The sequence below is a fragment of the Sinohyriopsis cumingii genome, chromosome 19 (assembly GCF_028554795.1).
Source record: "Sinohyriopsis cumingii isolate HCF-2022 chromosome 19, ASM2855479v2, whole genome shotgun sequence".
Taxonomy (NCBI): domain Eukaryota; kingdom Metazoa; phylum Mollusca; class Bivalvia; order Unionida; family Unionidae; genus Sinohyriopsis; species Sinohyriopsis cumingii.
The window spans coordinates 30,371,928-30,395,652 of NC_142979.1; the positions used below are offsets into that span (position 1 = coordinate 30,371,928).

Sequence of the window (23,725 nt, forward strand, 5' to 3'; positions counted from 1 at the left end):
GCCACGTGCACATGTTAACAGCTTTCTCGGAGGGGGAGGGGACACTTTTTTCTTCAAGATTGCATAACATCTTGCCAAATTATTAAATCAAACTCTTGTTCTTTTTGCACAAAACTTTAAACGTCTTCAAGAAATTAGTGATATTGTTAAATCTCACAAACCATGCTACGATCATGTTATATTCGAATTCATACATGATCTCTTCTGTAAAGTGATAAACATTTTTCATATTAGTTAGCATGCAATAGCAGGTTTATACTCTATCAGTACAATAAGATCATGTGAACTTGATACTTACAGCTCTTCTTTTTGTCTCTGTGACAAAACCATTTTGTGAAGCTCCTTTACTGAAGTGCTGTACTTCTGCTCAATAAAGCTTCACTTTACTACTCAATAAAACAGGCCCAGTCACAAAAGGTGCACCATACTGAAATATATAAACAATCTTTTTATTAACTTTCATTCAAAATCTATCTGGATTTCCAATTAGAACATTATTCTTAATATTCTGTATATCATTTGGAAATAAAACAAAACCAGTCTATAAAGGATGCTCATGTGTTTGTGCATGATGGATGGATGGATAGGACAGACTGACAGGGTGATAATATTTTGTCATTAAAATAGCACAAGACCTGAAAGGCCACACCTACCAAAACTGCATGGTCTCTCATAACTGGTCAAAACACTATATCGCCAATAAATCTGTGCACTAAAAATATTGTCTCTCAATACAGGAGTCTCTCATGACAGTGTTCTTACAAATACAGGTTTTACAGTTACATGTATTGAAATTTTACTACAGAAAAATTGTTCAGTTACTGGTCCTGGATCCTCAATTTTCCTAGCTTACTATTTTTGGAAATATTGTGGCCTCCGACTTTAATTTTCAAAATCCTACTAAGAGCTTCTTTTTTTAAAAGTTCTTTAACTTTAAAGTATTCACCTGCCCTCAACTGCTCAACTGTACTTGCAATTTAAAAAATGAAAGGCATCAAGGATATAAAACATTAGTCTTAATTATACTTGATTTGTCTTCGTCATGATTTCCTACCAAGAGTGTGCTATCCATAACAAATTGTATGCACCAGTGATCAACATTGCCAGACTACTGTTTACACCTCATCAGAGAATATTTGTGCACCAAAGCAAAATCATTATGAACTGGGCAGAGCTAATAGGTCACTGATTTTGTGGCTGATAAATATAAAACTTGGGATTACATCTTGTGTCCAACTTAGAAACTTTCTAATCAGGACGAACTTAGATTATAGTATCCGAAAACAAAAAGCAGCCTTAAAAACCCTGCCACAAGAAAACTCAAGTCTGAACTTTTTTGCAGGCTTGGCATAGTTATTTTGTCATTACCACATTCTAGTGGCAAAGAGAAGACATTCTCCATTCTTGTAAAATAAAGTAATTCAATTGGAAATATCAACCAGAATATATAATGGATAGCAGTGTTTAACTTAATATTCACAATTAATCAATGTCATTCGTAGACATACGTCAGTGATCTTGTGAAGGAAACTAAAAATTATCATGGATTTTATTTTAAAATCTATGCAGTGCACTATGAGATATACCATTTCCTTTTTCACTGAATCATCATACACAGGCTCGCATCAATTAATCACAGTGGTATGGAGTACATTTTCTTTTCTGTTGCAGTCTCAGAAAGAACCTACCAGTGTTGATCATTCCAATCCTCAATCTATCAGAAAGTTAGTAACAATTCTAAGGAGACAGTAAACCTCCTAAAGCTGCAAGAAGTCTTTAGCATGAGTTTACTCCGTGAATAAGGAACAATCCCAATTATGGGCTCATGACTCAAAAATGTATGACTCTTGCGACTTCACTTTGGAAATCTATTAAGATTCAGGGATGGTCCTGGCTTTTAAAAAGCTGTCGCCAAAAAAATCGCCAACCTCAATATTTTGTCGCAAATTTTCAAAAAGTGTCGCCAAAAAAAGTAGTGTACATTTTTCCAAGTGTTAATTTAGTCTATCAATGTAACAGGCAATGAAAGTTACAAAAGATGGATTAGTTAATACTTTAATTACAACAAGCATTAACAAAATGTTACAAAGTGTTACATGAAGATCCGTCGCGATTTTAGGGCTGCCCACTTGTTGAATGCAGTTTCAAAGTCTAATTTTTCACATCTGTACATGCTGATTCTCATTAAATTCTCGAGAGATGAGATGCAGAGCTTATTTCTGATGTCAGTTTTTATGAGGTTCATCTTACTGAATCCACGTTCACAGTCCTCAGTGCTGACAGGTGACACCTGTAGTCTCTCAGCAGCCCCCCCCCCTTTATGGCTAGCTTCACAAAGCTTGTAGCGAATTGCTTCCTAAATCCCAAGAATGATCACTGAATGCTGTATAAATTTTCTCGACAAGAAAAATAGGATCTCCATTCCCACGAATGAAACTTACACGAGTCAACACCTGGCAATATTGGACCGTATATATAAGCATAAATTCACGCCCAATTTCGGGATTCTTTCACTCCTGTGTTTTGAGAAATAAATAATTATTATTAATTATGCAAAACTGTTTTTTGTCTTTTTTTGCTATTTCTTGTTGCGGAGTTTAAGTCTCTGCAGCCGTAACACGGGACTGATGGCAAAAGGAAAAGATCAATGAGTAAAATGCTGCACTGGCGACAGATGTAATTGTGATTGAGATTTTTTCCATTTGCTTTGTATTTATACACAGTAGTCAGTACTTCAGAGGTTATCAGTTTTCTATGAAGGTTCAGCAAAACTATTGTATTGGTATATGTATAAAAAAAACCAGAAGGATTAGCTATACAATTAATTGTATCTGTTCTATTCGCGTCTTCAGAAGTCGGTCAGTTGTAGGTATAGTGCGGTAGCACGATTGACTGTATTGCAGCATACAGTACTCAGCCCAGATGTCAGCGTAAGCAGATTATGATGTAACAATGCACTGTAAAGATAGGGTTGTCAATAAGAACAAAGGATCGTTTGTGTAACAGATTGATTCCAATGCATTGCTTAGTCAAGTTTGTGGCTTCCTTTCGTTCTGGCTTTAAATTTATTCAGTCCAAATCCATGATTGTATGTACAAATTAAATAACCAAAAAGTATGTCGCCAAAAAAAATCGCCAGATGGAATATTTTTGTCGCCAGTAAGGAAAAAAAATCGCAATTTGCGACATTGGCGAAGCCCAGGACGATCCCTGAGATTTCTTTTTTATATTCTGGCAGGATCAATGAACTTTAGGCAGGATCAGTAAAATTTATAGGGGTCATCCTATGGGTTATCAGAATAAAAGGTAATTTCAAGCCCTATTAACGAAATAAACCAGTAATTAAATATTTCACAACCAGTTTGCATTTAGTACTTCAGAAAAGCAATGCCGATGTACAGAAGAATTAAACCTTTTCTCTAGGTGATTAATAATGGTGCCATGCAATGATGTTCTTTCACATGGTGTTTTTATTTATTTATTACACCAGACCATTCATTATGTTGTGCCAGGCTTCTTTTCCAAACAACTTTTTGGGAGGGTTGCAAAATGCCCCTATTTTATTTCTCCCTCATACAGATATGCCTACCCAAGGAAAAGTTTTCAAGGGACACCATCACCAAAATTGAGGAAAAGAACTCGAAAATGAGGGACATCAGTATGTTAGTACAAATCAACACAATAAATTTTATAAGAATATCACAGTATTACATATTTGCAATATATATGTATATACAAAACCAATGTATTTACAATATATACATATTTAAAATCCACTCTATTCATGCTAATGGACCTGTAGTAAGCACTTCTCAGGTCCTGTGGCTCCTTTTCAATGTAGATCCTGTCTGTAGCTGTCTATGGTCTACATTTTGAAATTATAAGTGCCTCTACAGTCTCTGCAATCAATTACTCATGAACTCTCACTTTTTTCTCACTAGGAAGAAAACTCGCTCATAGTGTGCAGATCAATGATACTGTCATTAATTAAAGCATTATTTTTGGCAATATTTTGAAGACAGCTGTGCTTTCTACCTTTAACTGGCTGATAACCTTAAAAGCCTTTGAAAATTTTTCCAGTGCAATTATTGGCAGATCAAGTTACATAATAATACATACCAACACAACTTAAGATCTAACTGCATCAGAGTTGAATTTAGTAGACACAGTTACACCAGAGCCAGCTGGCAATGAAAAAGATTCAATGCTTTTCTTAGTATTTACTTTCTTTTCAAGGTCAGATTGTCTTTCCTGAAATATCTCTACATATATAGAATATACATATATAGAATATTCCTTCAGACTAAAGAAAATTCACAAATGCAGATGTGCATACTTTAAGAAAACATTGAGAGGGCTTTTTCAATATAGATTTTAAATTACTGTCACCAATATCAAATTCTCTTTTAGAAGCCATTATAATTTGTCCACAATCAAAAGCATATGATTGAAAATACTAAATTTAAAAGGAGAATCTGTGAATGTAAACCAGCATATTAGAACTACCTCAAGACATGCATCTGACTGCAATAAGTATTTAAACTAGCAGGTGTGCAGTTGAAAAATTCATATTCATCGCTTGGTGCTAGCATGTATTATAAGTGGATTTTTTTATCTCCACTTTGCAGATTTTCATATCATGGGCTAGGTGTAAAAGACTGATTCCCAATTGGTGCTAGGCTGATCCCAGCATTACAGTGTATTCTGGGCTGATCCCAGCTCAAGTAAAATTGGTGCTAGGCTGATCCCAGCTCAAGTAAAATCTGTGCTAGGCTGATCCCAGCATTTATGTGTATTCTGGGCTGATCCCAGCTTAAGCAGACTATGTGTTAGGCTGATCCCAGCATGCTAATGGATTCTGGGCTGATCCCATCTGAACTAAATTTATGCTGAGCTAATCCCCACATAAGAGTGTATTCCGGATTGATCCCAGATTCATGGAATAGAGTACTCAGCATGAAAAAATATTATATTTTTTAAAACTGAAAGTAATGTATTTAATGGGCATGACCATTACGTTATTAGTATAGCTTATGAGTATCCAATTGGGAAAAAATGCGGTTGACTTAATATAAAAGACTGATTCCCAATCAGTGCCAGGCTGATCCCAGCATTACAGTGTATTCTTACTGAGGACTGATGCCAGCTGAAATAGAATTGGTGCTAGGCTGATCCCAGCATTTGAGTATATTTCTGGGCTGATCCCATCTTCAAGTATGAATTTGAAGGATGTTACGTCAAATTTAGGCATTCTGTAAGATGAAGACACAAAATGCAGGACAGTAGGCATGTCTGTTCATGTTAACAGTTGTTTATGTACTCAATTTAATATCAATATATTTTATGATCATAAGCAGCAATATACCTCTGCTAAAAGTTAATTATTCACTTCAAGGCAAGGAAATTCTATTTAACACCACTCAGATATATATATATATATATATATATATATATATATATATATATATATATATATATATATATATATATAGGTTGTAGTTTACTGTAACTGAACTGTTCATGGCTGTGTGTACACTTCATCTGTTTTAAGATGCTGCTGAATAAATATAATGGAATTAATTTTTCCAGAATGAACTATATTTGCAGCCATTGGTTGGATAAAGATACATTAAACAAATTCACAGATCCCGCCATCCAATAAATTAAACATAGAAAAGCCATTGAGAAACATAAAGCCAAGTGAAATTTCTCAAACCGCACCTTCAAAACTGTACCAAATGATTAATATTACCTTTGGTAAAGTTTTAAAATATCTGTACCTAAGTATAACTTTCAATTTCCATCAATGCCAATGTGTATCTTCTACTGTGGAAAGTTTGAAAACAATTCAACTATTATCAAGTAAGACCAAAGCAATGATTTTGCTTCAACAACTTTGTGGGTGGAATCCATATGAAACAGGATTTTTTAACTGTACTAGTAACTACACTCATAAGCCTAATTTTACAAAAATAATATAAGAAAGAACAATTCATGATGAAATAATGTGCCCTTCTGATAATAATATTCATGTGAAGTGTCATTTTTGGTGTTTCTAGTGCGGGGGGGGGGGGATAATCCCTTTTCAGATTTCGGAAAACACAAAATTCACAGGTTAGTTATTTAAACAACTCTAAATATTATTAAAGTTACATGTTCTTTTTTTCCACAGAATTAAGTTAATCTTATTTTTCTTTTAATAGAAATAACCGTAAGAAATACTGCTGCCTCCATACATTTTTAAGTCAGAAATCTAATATGCCAGTATAGAATTTGTGTTTCTTAACGGATCTTAACTATGCAATGATAACATTTTAGAATAGCAGAAACCAGAAGCCTGTCTACCCATCATAACCAATATGGTAATTGAAACAGGGTTAGCACTCACGTGTTGTAAAATATTTTAACACATGACAACAGGCATTGTTTTACAAGGTTTTCTTTGCTATCATTGAGTAAATGATATGTTCTGAGAAACAGACTTATGGCTGTAAACACACTTTTTAGACTAAATTTAATGCATGTGCCGGGTTCAATTTCTATATCTGAACTCTATTCAGTCAGATGTTTTTTATGTGCCAACTGCTGTTAATGCAATATTCATATGCATTTTATGTGAATAGGAACGAACTTCTACCACATATTGGAAATGCAACGGAAAATAAATCTTAACTTTTATCACCTCTATGTTGTATGATATAATTACACTTTATATGATTAAAATCCAATCATGTCGCACAACTGCTATATTTAGTACTGATCTATCTCAATAAGATTGGACTACGACTGCATGACAAGACCAATACTCGAGACATTCTCTACACCGACAAACACCTCCTGTTCTTTATGCAATGCATACAACTATGATATTTATTAGATAATGAATGTTTTGAAAATATGTATATATAATGTGGAGGTAGTTATATGAAAAATGTCAATAATGCATGCTAATTATTGAATGAAGTCATAATAATCTGCCCGCCATGTTCCAAGGCGTCTCAGATGACATTTAGATTTTACATGTATCGGAAGAATACAGCTTTGACTTAAACACAACCCAGTCAATTTATAAAACATAAATATATGATGATACCTCTATTTCAATAATTAAAATGTACTGTGAGGCAGAGAATAAGGAATTTCTGAAATATGTTCTGCTAGCTCCACACGTCGGAAATCACCCTAACAATTACTTATTACTGCGCATGCCATTTACATAAACCGGAAGATGTTACGAACGAGAATATTCGCAAAAAGACGAGAGTCTGAATATTTGACTGGTCCTATAACTGAATCCTTTAAAATGATAGTTGGTAAGCAGAGGAACAATCCTGTCAGTGTAATGTCTGCTTCCAGTAACGATAGCATGTCGAAAGCAATCCGGTAACCTACGACACATTTTATAATTTGCCAAGTGGTCATATCCATCTTAACTGTCAATACAGTATATCCTAGTTCATACTTGCTCTAGCAACCCTCAATCTAATCGTGCTTTTAGCTTATGCCATTGAACTTTATTATGTTTTTCCCGATTCCGCGCCCAATACTGGTAGCGTTAGTCCTACAACATAAGAAACATCACCCGATATTTTCGTTCTGGGGGGTGATGGGTCTTTCCGCCTAACTAACGGCGCTGTGTAGCATGTTTTGATGTCTAGCACTATGCATCATGCAGCATCATGTCCCACCAAATCACATTATCATGACATCAGTGCGACCAGTCCTACATGTAAGACATAGCACATGTTGATTTTGTTTAGGTGCTATGTCTTACTATCCAAATAACGGCCTTGTATAGCGTGTTCCAATGTCGTCAGAATGAGTAATCAAAGTTTCAGGAACATCTCGCACACTTGGCAGCCTATATCGATACTCTTCCACTAATTTATGTGTAATTGATATACTATAATAATAAATAATAAAATAATAATGACCTTAGTTAAAGAGGGTAACACAGTTAGCTAAAAACTAATCTACCTTGAGGCCCTCATACAAAGGAATTCATTTATTTAAGCTGTATCTCTGAAGCCACTGGATATATTGGGTTTGGAAGAAGGAAATAGAATGGGCATTTCTAATCTCAACTGGAATACTATTCCAGAGCCGAGTTCCAGAGTATTGGAAACTTTTTTTTAAATAACTCCTTATTTGGTTTGGGAATTTTATACTGTTTGGTAGACATGGATCACAGGTGGAGAGTATTACCAGGTAGCCTATACTGGAATAGTGATTGTAAATATTCAGGAGAACTATTCTGAGATATCCTGTACATTAATTTGGCTTTTCTCAAACAGATTCGGTCTTTAATAGGTAATATTTTTAACCTACCAGCTAAACTTTCCTTGCTTTCTTTCTGGATTGATATTAGCCCAAATGCTCTTTTTTGAAGATGTGCCAGCTTTGCTATGTTTTTATCATTTGAATTACCCCATACTGTACTACAGTAGTCCAAATAGGGTTGTATGTAACTGTTATAAAATAGTTTTCTGTGCCTTTCAGGGAGAAAATGTCTTATCCTACTGAGAAGCCATAAACTTGAATTGACTTTTTTACTGGTATGTTTGATATGTTCAGTCCATGATAGGTTATTATCTACCAGAACACCAAGTAGCCTATCATGACAGACTATTTGCAGATTTGTATCCTTCCATGTCAGACATAGTTCATCACTATCAAGATTTGTCCTTCTTTGCCGTGTTGAGATAAGTAATATTTTAGTTTTACCAGTATTTACCACCATGCCATTACATGTGCACCAGTTTTCCAGTTTGTTTAGTGCATTCTGTAAAGAAATTTCGAGCTTATGCTTTGTGTTTTGGATGTCTGACAATGTTGTGTCATCTGCACAGAGATCTGTAGATGATATTGAGTCTCTTAGTAAAAGTGGTAGGTCATTAATAAATAAAATGAATAGTAGTGGACCTAGAATTGAGCCTTGTGGTACTCCATATCTAATTGTTTCAGGTTCAGACAGAACATTATTTATGTAAACATGTTGTGTTCTCTCATTTAAGTACGAAGTAAGCCATCTAATTGTTCTTTCATCACACTGGTAGATTTTCAGTTTCTTCAAAAGGATTTCATGATCCACCATGTCAAAAGCTTTCCTGAAATCTACAAATACAGTTCCTATTATTCTACCTTGGTCAAGTGCTTGAAGCCATTTATCAGTTAGGGAGATCAAGGCAGTCTCACAGGAATGGTTCTGTCTAAAGCCTGATTGATTAGGGTGTAACAGCAAGTGTTTGGTTAAATATGACATGAATGAGTCATGGACATGTTTTTCAATCAATTTTGACAAGTTTGGTAGTAATGAGATTGGTTGGTAGTTATCAGCATCATCCTTAGAACCAGATTTGTGAATAGGAGTTACTTTTGCAGTTTTCCATATTTTGGGGACAGATGAGGTTGCAATACTTAAATTAATTATGAATGTTATGCTATCTACAATAGCAAAGGCAGAAGATTTAATGAGTCGTGGACCAATCTGATCAAGTCCTGTAGCTTTCTTGGTATCAAGTTCACTGAGACATTTTTTAACAAAGTTTTTTGACACTGGTGGGATAGAGAAACATACATCCTTTGAGATTTTACTGCTGCAGAACGTTTTTCAGTTCATTAAAGTTGTTTTCTATCACTGGCTCTTTTAACTTTGTGGTAATGTTGATGAAAAAAATCATTGAAAACATTTGCAATGTCAGTTTCATCAGTGACTGTGGTGTCATTTACCAGAAGTGAGTGAATTTTATTTATCTGTTTTTTGTGCGTTCCTCCAGTGAGTTCATTGAAGACTTTCCAAATGGAGTTTGTGTTGCTCTTTTTGTTTTCAAGCAATGATTGATGATAAGTTTTTTTAGCTTTTTTAATCATACTTGTTATTTTATTTCTCCATACTTTATATTGTGCATGGTTTTCCATAGCCTTGAATTTGTCTCGTGTTTTCATAGCATCTAGGATTTCAGTAGTAAGCCAATTAGGTTGAATATCAGTCTTTACTCAATGTACTTTCAGTGGTGCATGCTTAGATACTACATCCATAAACAAGTCAGTCCACACCCTCATGGCTTCATCTATGTCATCCAAATTTTGGATCATACTCCATGGAACTTTATATAGGTCATTGAGAAATTGTTCTTCATTAAAAGTTTTGAACAATCTGTAAGTGATCGTTTTATGTGTATTTTTCTTATTTTTCTTGCATTTAACCTTTCTTGTCAAAAAAGTAGGATAGTGGTCACTAAGACCAACATTTGGTACACTAACACAAGCCACATTGTCTGGTAGGTTGGTATAAATGTGATCAATAAGAGTGCTTGATTTTTCTGTTACCCTTGTAGGCTCATTTACCAGCTGGTCTAGGCCTAATGATTCAATAAATTCCATCCAGTTGTTCCTTATTTGAGTATTGAGAAGGTATCCTTATTTATATCTCCGAGTATATATGTTTCTTTCTCCTGTGCTAGAACATTTTCTATTTGTTTCAAAAAGTTATCATTCCAAAATGCTTTGGAGGAAGGTGGTCTATAAATGAAACCAGCTAGGAAAGATTTTGCATTATTTTGAAAAATTTCCACCCAGATACTCTCAATTTCACGTGACTCCAAGTCAAGTCGCCTTTTTACATTTACATCTTCCCTAATGTATACAACAAGACCCCCCCCCCCCCCCCGCTGTCTCTGTGTCCCTACGAAATGGTTTAAAATGCATTACTTACTGTGCTGTCTTTATCCTGGTGGAATAAAAATATGATACTAGCGAATGGAAACATTTTCATGCTCTGTTGACACACATTTGAATTTGTTGCAATGCGACAGTGGTCTAGGTATGCAGAAGTAAGTTCAAGTAGGTACATATTGGGGATAAGATTCTTGAACGAAACGAACCGTTGCTTACAGTTCCAATAGGCATAATATATTTGGTTATTGGACAATTTGGCCCAAAGACAATTCGGACCAACTTGGACCGAAAATAAGACAATTCAGTCCAACTTAAAAGACCATTCGGCCCAACTCGAGAGACAATTTGGCCCAATTTTATAATACAACTGACAGTAGTTTTAACAAGTATTTATTTTTAACATATATGTTGACAGTTCTTTTATAATATGTTTTTACCATATAGTTCAGAATCCTTGCATTAGGTAACTTAATTATTCATTCTCATTTTAATTAGTTTGTAAAATAGAATAGGTTGAGAATAAAATTTGAAATATTTGGTGAACAGGATAAATGTTTTCCGAAGTTATAATGGTTAGGAGCTTTCTGATATCTTTAGGAAAACCGTCCCAGAGACAAATATTACTGTGGAGAAAGGACGTCTGATAAAAAGAAGTATAGTAGAGATGGACATGATGCTTTGGGAGTTACGTAGACAATAATAAGATGCATCATATCTCCTGTGGAAGAAGGTCAATTTTGTTAGGCACTTGCCCACTTGGTTTCAAAACCTTAATTCTCAAGCAAAATACATACGTTACAAGAGATCTTCTCATATTTGAACATATTTGTTATGATTTACAAATAAAATGATACCGGGAAAATGGTTGAAAATTGCATAATTAGGTATTTTGCGATAATTTCACATTTAATTCAGAACATTATTGCGTTTTGCTATTATGAGTTACGAAAAAGACAGATAAATGTGCACAACATAAGATGCATCTTTACCAAAATTTCTCGTATTTTAAATTTCATTTAAATTGATAATAATGAATATTCAAAACACCAAAAACATTTTAAGTTGTCAAATTAATACCATTCTAATCATGACAATTTCCAATTCAAAATATAAGCACGAAAGTTTACAATGTGTATATCTTTTTAGTCACTCCAAAAATATAATGTATTTATCAGATACATACGACAAAAGACTGTTCATTAAATCTGTAATCGTTTTCACTCAGCTTTCTTGGTTCCCTTTTGGTCATGAAAATATGGCATGAAATTATTACAAATATGTTTGTTTTAACCATATAAAACACGTACATTCATCATTGTAGTTATTTCTTCTGTATGTGACAGCTGAACATCATCATTATTCACATGATCATTGATCTGATATAATCATTATGACTTATTTTATATTTTATAACAAGATAAAATGAATAAAAAATTTATACTTAAGTGCTTCCACGAAATTTTTAAAATAAAAAAATAACTAATGTTTTTTATAATGTTTTGTAACGTAGAATGGTAACGTATGTGTCGTAGTGTAAAACACAGATATATTTTAAAGTTCAAACAACTTAAATGTACACTTTTGTGTGCAATTAAAATGGCCTGAACTTATATACAGTCTCACATATAGAAAACAACATTTTTAGCTGACAAAAGTGAGGAGTTCTGTAGAATACTATCTGTTAAGTATTATTTGATAAATCAATATAGATAATTTGACCAGATGACTTAAATTGAGAATGTTGTTGTGCTGATGCATATATTTTTTTACCATAAAAAATAAATGTATTTAAGTATTTTAATTAGAAAGCACAATATATGTTAGTTTGTGTTCTCTCTCTCTCACACACACACACACACACATACATATATATATATCTTACATAGTATCTACTTGCTGTTTGAAGAAAAATATCTTTATACAACTATCACAAAGTTGGGCCGAATTGTCTTTTGAGTTGGGCCGATTTGTCTTATTTTCAGTCCAAGTTGGGCCAAATTGTCTTGGTCCAAATTGTCTATAAGTCAATATATTTGTATTCATTTCGTTAAAGAATAATATTTCAACTTAACCCAATTTCGGCATTCCTGGCTTTCATCGCTTTCCAGCCAACTGAAATGTAGGCCAGCGAAACTTGAAAATAGGTCCATTTCTTTTGTGACAATTTGAATTTATTAGAGAAAAGAATCAGAGTAAGTAAACTTACTTTGTAGAAAAGCGTCGTTATTTTAGTTGTCAGCCATTTGAAATATTCCTGAAAATGTGACTTTTGTAACGATGTTAGTCGACATTAAAACATGCTACACAGCGCCGTTAGTAATGCTTGTAAGACCTTGACGCCCACAACATAAATATCAGTGTCAGTTCTTACATGTAGGTCTACAGGGCTACCAGTCCTAACACAGTTCTGTGAGGGCCTCAAGGTAGATTAGTTTTTAGCTAATTGTGTTACCCTCTTTAAATAAGGTCAATATTATTATTGTTATTATCATTATTATTATAACACTAACCTCTTAATGCTGAGTGCCTCACAAGGCAGATGTTATTACCATTTTTAAGTTATTGGTATTACTCAGCCAGGGTTCGAACCCTCAACCTGCCACATGTGAGGCGGAGATTAACCACTTACGCCACCAGCATAGTGTGTTTCTGTTGTATACGCAACTGAAAAAGAAATTCTTTTTATAGTCTTTAACTGTATGATCAGAATGATAGATTTTCTTGATTGCTTCAAAATGAGTTCTGGTTTGTATGCATGACCACTCCGATGGCCTAGCGGTTAGAGCATCTGCCTTGGAAGCGAGAGGTCGTGGGCTCAAGTCCTGGACTGAGTCATACCAAAGACTTATAAAAATGGTACTAACAGCTGCCTCGCTATGCACTCAGCATTAAGAGGTTAGTGTTAGGACTGGTGTCAGGATAATGTGACTGTGTGGGACATCATAGCAATATGACTGAAAAATTGTTAATGCTACATTCAAAATCCTCATCTCAAAAACACACACAATTTGTATACATAATTTTATTGGACTGACAAGCAAGTTTAATTTTTCATGTCAGGTCAACCATATAGGAAAGTTTGACCATATTGTTTTCCAAGATTTTATAAGAAATTCTGTCAAGTGAGTAAAGTGCCCTGAAAATAATAATCTTGATAGAGAGCAGTGAATTTATTCTCTTAAAGTATAATAAAGTATAAAAACTAGATGGTCTTCTAAAAGTTCTTGATTGCCTCCACAAATATTTATCAATCTTTGTTAGAAAATATCTTTAGTTATGAATAGTGATTCTCATCTAGAGAAATAGAAAAATAATAAGTCAGACCATTGTTTCGTTTTCTCTTTAATGAATTAAAAGGCATGTTTGGTCAAGATAGACGTTGTCTTTATGAGAGGAAGAGAGTAATATTTGCATTAATAAAATGCAGTTGGAGACTAACTTCTTGAGCACATCTTTTTCTGCACAAAAAAATTTAAATAATTTTCAGCAATTTAAGTGCAGTGAAATTTTTTATTTAGACATAAGCAAAGATTAAATGATACTATAAAGTCAGCTAGACTACCAACTCATTTTATTTACACATTGACACTTTATTTCACAAATAGGTTCTGAACTTTAATGAAAGCAGGAAGATAAATACAGTGCAAAGTGTACATTAGAAGAATGAGTGGATCTGACATTTGAGTGATGGTTTTATTTAGTGTGTTAATAAGACAGAGAAATAAAACAATTATCTTAAATGGTGGCCCAGAGGTGCACAGTTTCAGCTTTCAACATAACTGTCAAGTCAAAAACCTGTAATTAAAGACAAGAAGTGCTTATTTATTATATTCTTCTACATCTAGCTTTCATTTTATCTTTATGTTCTTTGTACACACTGATATTAGCATAACAACAAAATACAAATTTGATCTTTGACAATTCTCAGGTGATATTATTGGTCATCTTCAAGGATCCTCAGGTGAGATAATTAATAGCCATATTTGAGTATGTATATTTTGGTATATACCAAATAGTTTTCAACCCACAACTGAACCAGAATGCTACAGTTATTACCCAGAAGTATGAAAATGATAAACTGTTGATTTTTGCTTCCATATTACCATACTCTCAAGGAGGATTGAACTATATCCATTGAAGTTTCCTGGTACAAATGAACAAGCTTGAACAACTACACTTTATCCTCACTTGACTTGGAAATGAGTAACATTCTCTGTAACAAATCTGCATCATCTAATTCCAACAATTTGTCCAGTCATCCTGTAAATAACTCAAAATATTAATGTTGTTCCCAAAACCCGATCAGTCTCTCACAATGCTTGCCAGAAACAGTTCAAACACTATCAACCTGGCTTTGATAGAAGCTTTCCTCATTAATGTTCAGCAGGTGAAATTATCTGTGAGAACTTCACAATAATTGTAAACCACATATCTGGATCTGGATCTGTTGTCCCCATGCATTGAAAAACTCATGTTATTGACAATGTTAGTAGTGAAAATGAGTGTTACATGTGCTTCATTGATAAAACTGATATTCATGGGCATATCGGATGATCATAATGAAATATCATTTTATGACTTCAGATGAAATTTTGTATAACAAAAGTTGAAAAGTATTGCAATATTTAGTGTTTTCAGCTATATTTAGGGATTTCTATTAAATATCTGAAAATTGATAGAGATATAATAGTAAGAAAATTTTAATAATTCAGCCTTGATTGCTAGATTATACCTTGTTCTCAGCATCAGAAAATCCTAATCATGGCTCGATGTTTTGCATCTCATACTGATCTCGATTTTTTTGGTGGTGACAACTCGTTGTCATCTAGCAATCAAGATTACACTACTGTGATACTATTATATATTTATCGGACTTCCTGCATCAAGTAAAAAGTAGTAATCGTGAAAACATTAGTCAATGGCATTGCTGACTGTCATTGTTTTATTCTAATAATTCTTGATGGTCTAGCTGATAGGTTTGATAGCTCAATTGAAACCTCCCAGTCACAAGAATTACCCTGAGCATGTTCATGGATGATGTGAAAGTCTTCAGTTGAATTATTTTGTTGAAAGTCTTCTGTGGAATTGTTTTGTGAATTTAAATATAATAATACTTTTGTTGTCACTTTTCATATTGTTTGAAGTTTCAATCATACCCTGTGGAAATCCTACTGAGCTAGATATCTGGTACATATTGAATGCTTAAATGAAACTGTCCTTGAGAAAACAATTAGCTTCAATTTCCTTTAGCTCACTGTTAAGTTATTGGCTCCACAAGTTAGTTGACATGTGCAAAACAAATTCAGTTTCAATTATACACTGAAGGAAGTGTAGGCTATACAGGATTTTATTCATTGCAAGTTGTTCTTTGAATTTCCAGTATTAAAGCAGAACTCTTGATTTCACATCCATGTTGCATCATACTGACCAACAGACCAGCAGAAGTATTTAAAGGACTAAGAGCTAACTAAATTTATAGTTATCCATTGGTTTGAGTTGTTTGTTGGTTTTAATGGCATTTTTACATGCCAGGGAAATGGAAGCCAAGTTCCTTTCCCAATGATTCACCTTGGCAGCTGCCTCAGTGTGGACTGGGCAAGTATCAACCCCACAACCCATGGGTTATGAGCCTAATACTCCACAGTCTGAGCTATGTGGCTCCCTCAGCTGTCAGTTGGACTAAACTCAGCTGTCAGTTGGACTAGAGAAACAGACCTGCCACTTTTCCCAATTTACTCAGGGTCATACCGAATTTCTTTGTTTAAAAATCCAAAAATCATGTTTTCTCAACTTTGTGCCCCAAATCCCAATTTTTTAAAATGCCAAAACAATTTTACGGTGCCATTTGATTAATGATGGCTGTGCAAAAAGAGCAATAGTAATGCGGAAATTCCGTGAGGAATACTCTAAAGTCAGACTGTAGGTTAACCCTTAACCTCATGCAGCCGTCTTTTGACACCTCTACAAAAGTCGCATGGAAGCGCCTTTTGACGTCGGCTGTAAACTTCAGCCATTTTAAGCCGGTTTTCATAGTGCCACCTTCGGGGAAACCCCTTATTAGATACTACATTCATTTCTGCGAATGACAATTATGTCAGATCACATGGTCACTGTTTATGCACTGGTCGATATCTGATATTTAAAGTAACTGGGTTGTAATCTCCACTCTCCAAAATGGCGGTCGCGGATTTCATTCAGTACATACGAAGTTTTCATGATTAGAATCACAACTATGAAAGATTCAATAACCTACATAAAGGCTCTGATATTGATGTAGGCAGCAATTAGTTTTTATAAATTATCAAATTCAGATGACTTAGTGACGTAGACGCAGACGAAAAACTTGTAAATTTCGAGTATGAGAAATGGCAGCTATGGTTGGTCACATGGCCTCACTGACATGACGGTGAACAAGTTCTCTCCAGATTTTAAAGCATGTAAAAAATTCTTCCGTGGTAAATAATTACACAGCTGTAACAATTGGACTTTAGTCTTTAATTTTTCCACATACAATAGATGTGTACCAAAAATGTAAAATGGTTAAAATTGCTGTTAAACGTAACATACACTACATTGCTTAACAGTTCACAGGCAACCGTATGCGTATAGAGTCGACTAGGTAACAGGTGTTCTATTTATAGCACGCTGCACTTTGTAACTATGCTCTATGAGGTAAAAGGTTAATTGAATTTTCCTAAATATCAGCATAAAAGAAGAAAATAGAAAAATAATGGATTTTCACAGTATGACTAGCTTACACTTTCAAGTTAAGTAAACAGCATAAGACAGCAGAGATGTCAGTTCCTTTAGAAAGCTTTTGTAAATATAAGGTCACAAATACTTATCCTGATTTTTTTCCTCCATATCCCAATTGTTTACTTTCGCATCCTGATTTTCATTCCACTCAAGGTGGCAGGTCTGCAGACAAGTATTATGGATGGAAAAGACTGCATATGACACAGAGACGACACAGAGACGAATAAATCAAAGGCTTCATTTTCTTTTCTTTTGAACACATTTTCAGTATAATTTGAGTATATATGTTCTTGAATAGGAAGTTGGGACAGACAGAAGTAAATGACAAAAGAAGAATTATTTTCATTATTCATTATATTAACTTGGGAAACAGTCATCCACCTTTTTCATTACTACTGTGATAAATGATTTATCATTCTACCCACTTCTTCCCTAGCAACTATTTGGCATGGCATGGCATGGCAAATAGGTGGGAAATGTATTTTAGGCATCCTAACCAAAAACAACTGAGCTAATGTCAAAGTTTGAGTGTTTCTTAAAATGTGTTCTGTTGAAATCATGCTTTTATTGACTTCTCTAGCAGTTATGTATCTACCATAACAACCCAGTGGAAATTGTGTTATTGACATGCCCTCAAAAACGTGTGTTAATTTTCATCAATTTTCATCAAACTTTTTAAGCTTGTTTTCCAGGATATGTTCATTTCTTCCATAGGAGCTGAGTGGTTTCTATAGCACCCAGATGAATATATATATATATATATATATATATATATATATATATATATATATATATCCTCCATAACCTCCAAGTCTTGAGTTTTGATCAAACTTGGTGGGAATGTTCCACCAGACAAGTTCTACTGAAAGTTCTGTTATGATAGCATCACTAGCATTGCATTTGGTTTCTGTAGCAACAAGATCACAAATGTATTTGTGAAATCTCTTCCAAAACTATTAAGTCCATGTTCATCAAACTTTGTCAGAATGTTCAACAGTGTTGTTCTTGATAATTTCCCTTGCAATAGTTTGGTTTTCATAGCAGCCAAGTGAACAATGTTATTTACATCTCAAACAAACTTCAGAGACAGTTTCAATCAAACTTTGTAGGAATGCTGTTTTTGTTGGTTATATGGCTTCCCTAGGAACCAGGAACCATGTGGCTTCCACAGCTTTGAGAGATTTACCAGTCTTTGGCTCAAATTACCTACCATCTCTTGCAACCATTTGGCTTCCAGGGCAACAGGTTAAAGAGAAATGTCTTGCAACTAAATGTACCTGATCAATTGGTTTTGCATTGACTCAGTCTATGTGGATCTCATTTTCTTTGAATTCAAATTTATTAAGGTAATATTCATTTCTCACATTAATGTCACATAAACTGTAGTAGTGACTGCTTAGGTGGTTTAGTGGTTAGACCGCCCACCCCGGATACTGGAGGTCGTGGGTTTGAACCCCAGCCGAGTCATACCAAAGACTTCGAAAAATGGTACTAACAGCTTCCTCGCTAGGCACTCAGCATTAAGAGGTTGGTGTTAGGACTGGTCGGCCTGGTGTCAGGATGATGCGACTTGAGACATCATGCTACATGTCTGTAGCATGATGCCCCAGTGCTAGACATCACTTTAAACTGCCACGCTGCAGAAATCATAGCGATATAACTGGAAAATTGTTACAGCTACATTAAAAATCTAAATCACACACATACACTCAAACTGTCGTACAAAAAGATGATATTTTAAAAAGTGGCAAAGTGAAAATATATAGTTTTTTGCACAGAAGATGAAACAAATCTGATATTTGTAAAGGAAAAGGCAATTTTCTTTTTATTATATATCAACCCTCGAACTTGAAGCTTACAAAGTTAAACTCATTATTCAGTACACCAACCTTCATTTCATAAATTCACCTCAATTGCAGTTATATTCATTGTGAAAAATATCAGTGATATAAAAAAATACTGGGGGTGAGATGCCTCAACTTGTGCAATAAATAAGGTCATTGACATTTTGTAAACTGTTTTACCACAGAACCAAGTCCACTTGAATAAAGCATCACACTGGGTTTTGAACATTGTTTTGAAGGTCATGAACGGTAGATACCTTTGTAATGAAGCAAATGGTTGCAACTAATATATCTTTGGCAAAAGATATTTTCCATGCCTGAATGGTAACGCAATTTGTATATTGCTCTAGCTAACAAAATGCTTTGGGTTTTTTGTGTGCTGTAAGTGTAACTATTATAGGCATTCATAATCAAAAAATCACGTGGCATAATTGGAAATTTGATATCTTAACATGAAAATGTAGGGATACATTTTCTACATGTGAAAATTGAGAAAAAGAAAAATATTTTACCAATAACTTTCTATATTTTATGCTTTAATATATTGTAAATACTGTAATTCCCTACTTTAGGCCCCATCTCTAATTAATTCCCCCTTTTTTAAGAACAGAAAACTTTAAAATTTACAAAGAATTGTCACCATTCTGTAATCCATAAGTGCAACAAAGGAATGAATTAGTCCACAATGACAATTTTAACATACCATATTTGCCAGCCTATAAGACAACGCTTTTTTCCAGAAAATCTTAGCTTCATCTTATACTCTGAATCAACTTATATATGAATTATGTCATCCAAATCGCTTTATCCTATTTTTCGTATGGAAAATAATTCTCCAAGAGTACACAAAATAATGGGCAAAAAATATTTCATTTTGGGGAAGAGATTGTGTATGAACAAATATAGGATTCCACATTGAATATTTTAATCAATTACATGATCGTCAGTATTAAAAATTAACATAGATAAGATGTAATTGCACTGAAGCAACATGTACCAGTAATGTATGTTGTTTGTAATATACATTGTTTAAATTTTATTACATATATGTGCGTTAGAATTTATAATTTAGAACATGAATAACTATGACAAAGACATATTCCATCACAATTTTCTTGCACCTAATGATCAAATAATCTGTATGACCCATTGAGAGAGAGACAGACAAAGTTGTCTTCACAATTGTAAATCTGTATTTTTCACTTACCTGATGACTGATTTTACTTGTGTACAAGTGCAGTACCATATTCCCTTATCAGTTAATACCACTTGTTAAGCAATTCTTTGTATGTCTGTAATCATTCAGTCCAAGATAACACCTGCTTGAGGTCAAGATTCTGCAGACCAGATCAGATTAGCGATGCTACCAATAGGGAAATGAGGCTACCCATGGGTATTATGAATACCATAGCATATAATTAACACATTAACCCCTGGAGGTTTTTGTCGTTTTCGCCAGAAATTCGAGTAGGAAACACATTTTGAAAGCTATTTCTGAATACATCCTAATAAATCAACTTCCAGGTAATTTTCCAATAACATAATGCCTAGTTGTGTTAGAAACATCATTTTTCATTGGCTGTTTGGCTCACGTATGAGCAGAAGGGTAAAAGTTGGAGTTCTTTTTTTTTTTTGCTTAACGGACCCATTACATATATTTTCGTGTCGAGGCCACTCTTTATTCCAAATGGCCATCTTATCCTACTTTTTGCAAAGGTTCATCTGTCTGTTTGCAGTTCATACCAGCCTGCCTTAGATCTGAGACCCAAAAGTGTAAAATCCAGACACAAAATCAGATTCCAACCATGGTCGAATTTTGGGTGGAAAAAATCGGGTCCAAAAAATGAGGTTTTTCCGTCTGTATTTTTTAGTGTAACTAGAATTTCCAGATTATTTGGTATCATTGTAGAGCTGCATCTGTCTACCTTTCTATAATACCACCCACTTTAGTGTATCATACATGACCTTGATGCTACAGAGCTCAGCAGTAGGCTACTACCTCCTGCCACGTAAACTCATCACCAGGGGTTAATGTGTTAAAGGAAATGCCAGGTGGTTACTATTGTAAATTTCTCAGCCAGTGACATTTTTGAACTTGCCAACCGAACCAAAACTGAAACCAATATAAAGTACATCTAGTATGAACAAAGATTTAAAACAAGTGCAGCCTAAGTGTAGGAAGAGTACATGCACTTTAAACAAAATCTTAATTGTTGGAAATGGAGAGGTCATTATACTTGCAAAGAAAATTAGACAGCATGCAACATGGTCATTTCTGGGATTTAACCTAATGGAGACAATATGGATATAACTATTGTGAATATTTAAACCTTGAAGGAATATGGTATGTATTTTCCTAGTTTACAGTTACTGTTTCATTTATTAAAGTTTTCTTTCTTTGACAAAAGCTTCAACAACATGAGGGCAATAAGAACAAAAAATCCTCAAACAGTTGAACTATCCCTCGTATATATATAGGACCCTATTTTATTTTGATCATGAGGTGCAAAAAGATAAATGCAATGGAATACATGTGCATCATTCTCTCTGCATCTCTCTTCCTCTCCACCCCCACCCCCAGAGAAATGCATTTTAGTATTAATGATGCAATTTCCCTATTGCTGGTAATCTGAAATAGCATAGAGTGATACTTTAATATTTATGTAACCATGAAGGAGTATGGTATCTATTTTTCTAGTTTACATTTACTGTTTCATTTATTAATGTTTTTTCTCTTTGACAAAAGCTTCAGCAACATGGGGGCAATAAGTTAAAAAAAGAAGAAAAAAATCCATGAAGAGCTGGACTTTCTCTCTCTCTCTCTCATATATCGGACCATATTTTATTTTGATCATGAGGTGCAAAAGAAGAATGTCATGGAATACATGTGCATCCTTCTCTCTGTATCTCTCTTCCTCCCAACCCACCCCAGAGAAATCATTTTAGTATTAATGATGCAATTTCCCTATTGCTGGTAATCTGAAATAACATACAGTGATACTTCTAATATTTATGAGAACAGAAGTTAATATAATTTAATTACACACAAAATTGCAAGTTTTATCCTATCTGTAACTCAATAAATTTTTGGGTCAGCATCATTATAGGTAGCTAAAAGTACATAAAACATTTAAAATACTTCTTTTGAAACAAATTATGTACTTTTAGTTACATTTAATGATCCTGACTGGAAAGACTACTGAGGTACAAGTAGGATAAATTCACACTGCTGTGTGGAATGAAGTGAAAAACACAATCCGAGGTGTTGATCTGGCCTCATCTTATACTCAGCACCGACTTATGTAAGGATAAATGCTGGAGAGTTTGCCAAATTTGCTGATTTGACCAATAGGCCAGCAAATACGCTAGTCCTATCTTCATGAATCTTTTCATAACATTCACATAGTGCAACTGCATGTCATTATTGATGCCTTTCAGAAACCTTACACATTAATTTTGATATTGTCTCAATTCAACTCTTGGACATTTTCTGTCTACATTATACATCTGCTTGACATTGTGTTTGTCTTTTGCTCCTACTAACTTGATGACTTTAAGAGATGCAGCGTAATACCTGTGCTTTTTAATGCCCGTCTGCTTCAGATTGGATTGCAACAAATACTGCAGCAGTCTCAGTTGATCACACGGTTACAAGGTATATATCATTATATAAAGTACTCAAGTCACAGGTACACTTATTGAGTTAAACATGAGAAAATAGCTGAACGGCAAGTTCAGAGACTCACCAGTCCTACTTCAAAAGCTGCTGAGTGGGAAAATGTGTTGATCTACTGATCATTTTAATTGTGCTGACATTTTCAATGAATGAATTCAGTGGTAGAAAGACCCTCAGATGTACATGTGGTCACTATAAGAATACATTAAAAGAACAACTTTAACTTTCATTATTGTGGTTAAATAGACTGCCTCCATTTGGAAAATGTAACTCCCCTGTGGGCATTAATTAGGAAATATACAGTATGGTTGCAAGTCTTGGCTGACAAAGCACTATGCACAGCTGTACACAGTACTATGTAATGGTAGATGTAGGAGAAGTAGAAAATAAAAACCTGACTTGAAAGAAATCTGGTATAGATCATCGGTCGTGATAGAATTGTGTGAATGCAACTGCAGTTTGTCATGGATGGCTGTGAACCTTAGTACATAAAATAAAACCTGTCTTGAATTACCACTGCTAGGTGACCACCTACCATGAGTTTGGCTGATTATGACCTCAGAGAGAGTCATTCTCTTGGAGATGGTTTTGGTGGGAATGAAGAGTACACCAAGTCACTGAGGTGTGCATTGTCTCATAATTGCTCCTCAGATAGTACAGGATTCATGAGGGTGACCTCCATGAGTTTGTGGCGAATCAGAGGCATAGTACAACCCCGTAAAGCTGCTTTATATGTCAAGTCATTCTTGAGATAGAGGGTCAGCTATCTTGA

At 34.4% G+C, this 23,725-nt stretch overlaps 2 protein-coding genes across 5 annotated transcripts in view; one reads left to right on the plus strand and one right to left on the minus strand.

The window, feature by feature from the left end:
• The window catches only part of LOC149775367 (lissencephaly-1 homolog A-like), an 83,104-nt gene extending 75,899 nt beyond the window's left edge, over positions 1-7,205 (minus strand). For all 3 annotated transcript variants that reach the window (XR_016416571.1, XR_016416572.1, XM_089944064.1), the window contains exons 1-2: positions 7,094-7,205; positions 299-427 (exon numbers count right to left, since the gene is read on the minus strand). Coding sequence is in view for 1 of the 3 variants with exons in the window: in XM_089944064.1 (XP_089800190.1) it covers positions 299-330 (32 nt within the window). In the remaining 2 variants the exon portion in view is untranslated. The remainder of the gene's footprint in view (positions 1-298; positions 428-7,093) is intronic.
• Positions 7,206-7,312: 107 nt separating this feature from the next.
• LOC149775368 (RNA N(6)-adenosine-methyltransferase mettl16-like) overlaps positions 7,313-23,725 on the plus strand; it is a 55,987-nt gene continuing 39,574 nt past the window's right edge. Inside the window, exon 1 of one of the 2 annotated variants that reach the window (XM_089943161.1) lies at positions 7,313-7,383. The gene's annotated coding sequence lies outside the window, so the exon portion shown is untranslated. The remainder of the gene's footprint in view (positions 7,384-23,725) is intronic. The other variant, XM_089943162.1, reaches the window with a different exon arrangement.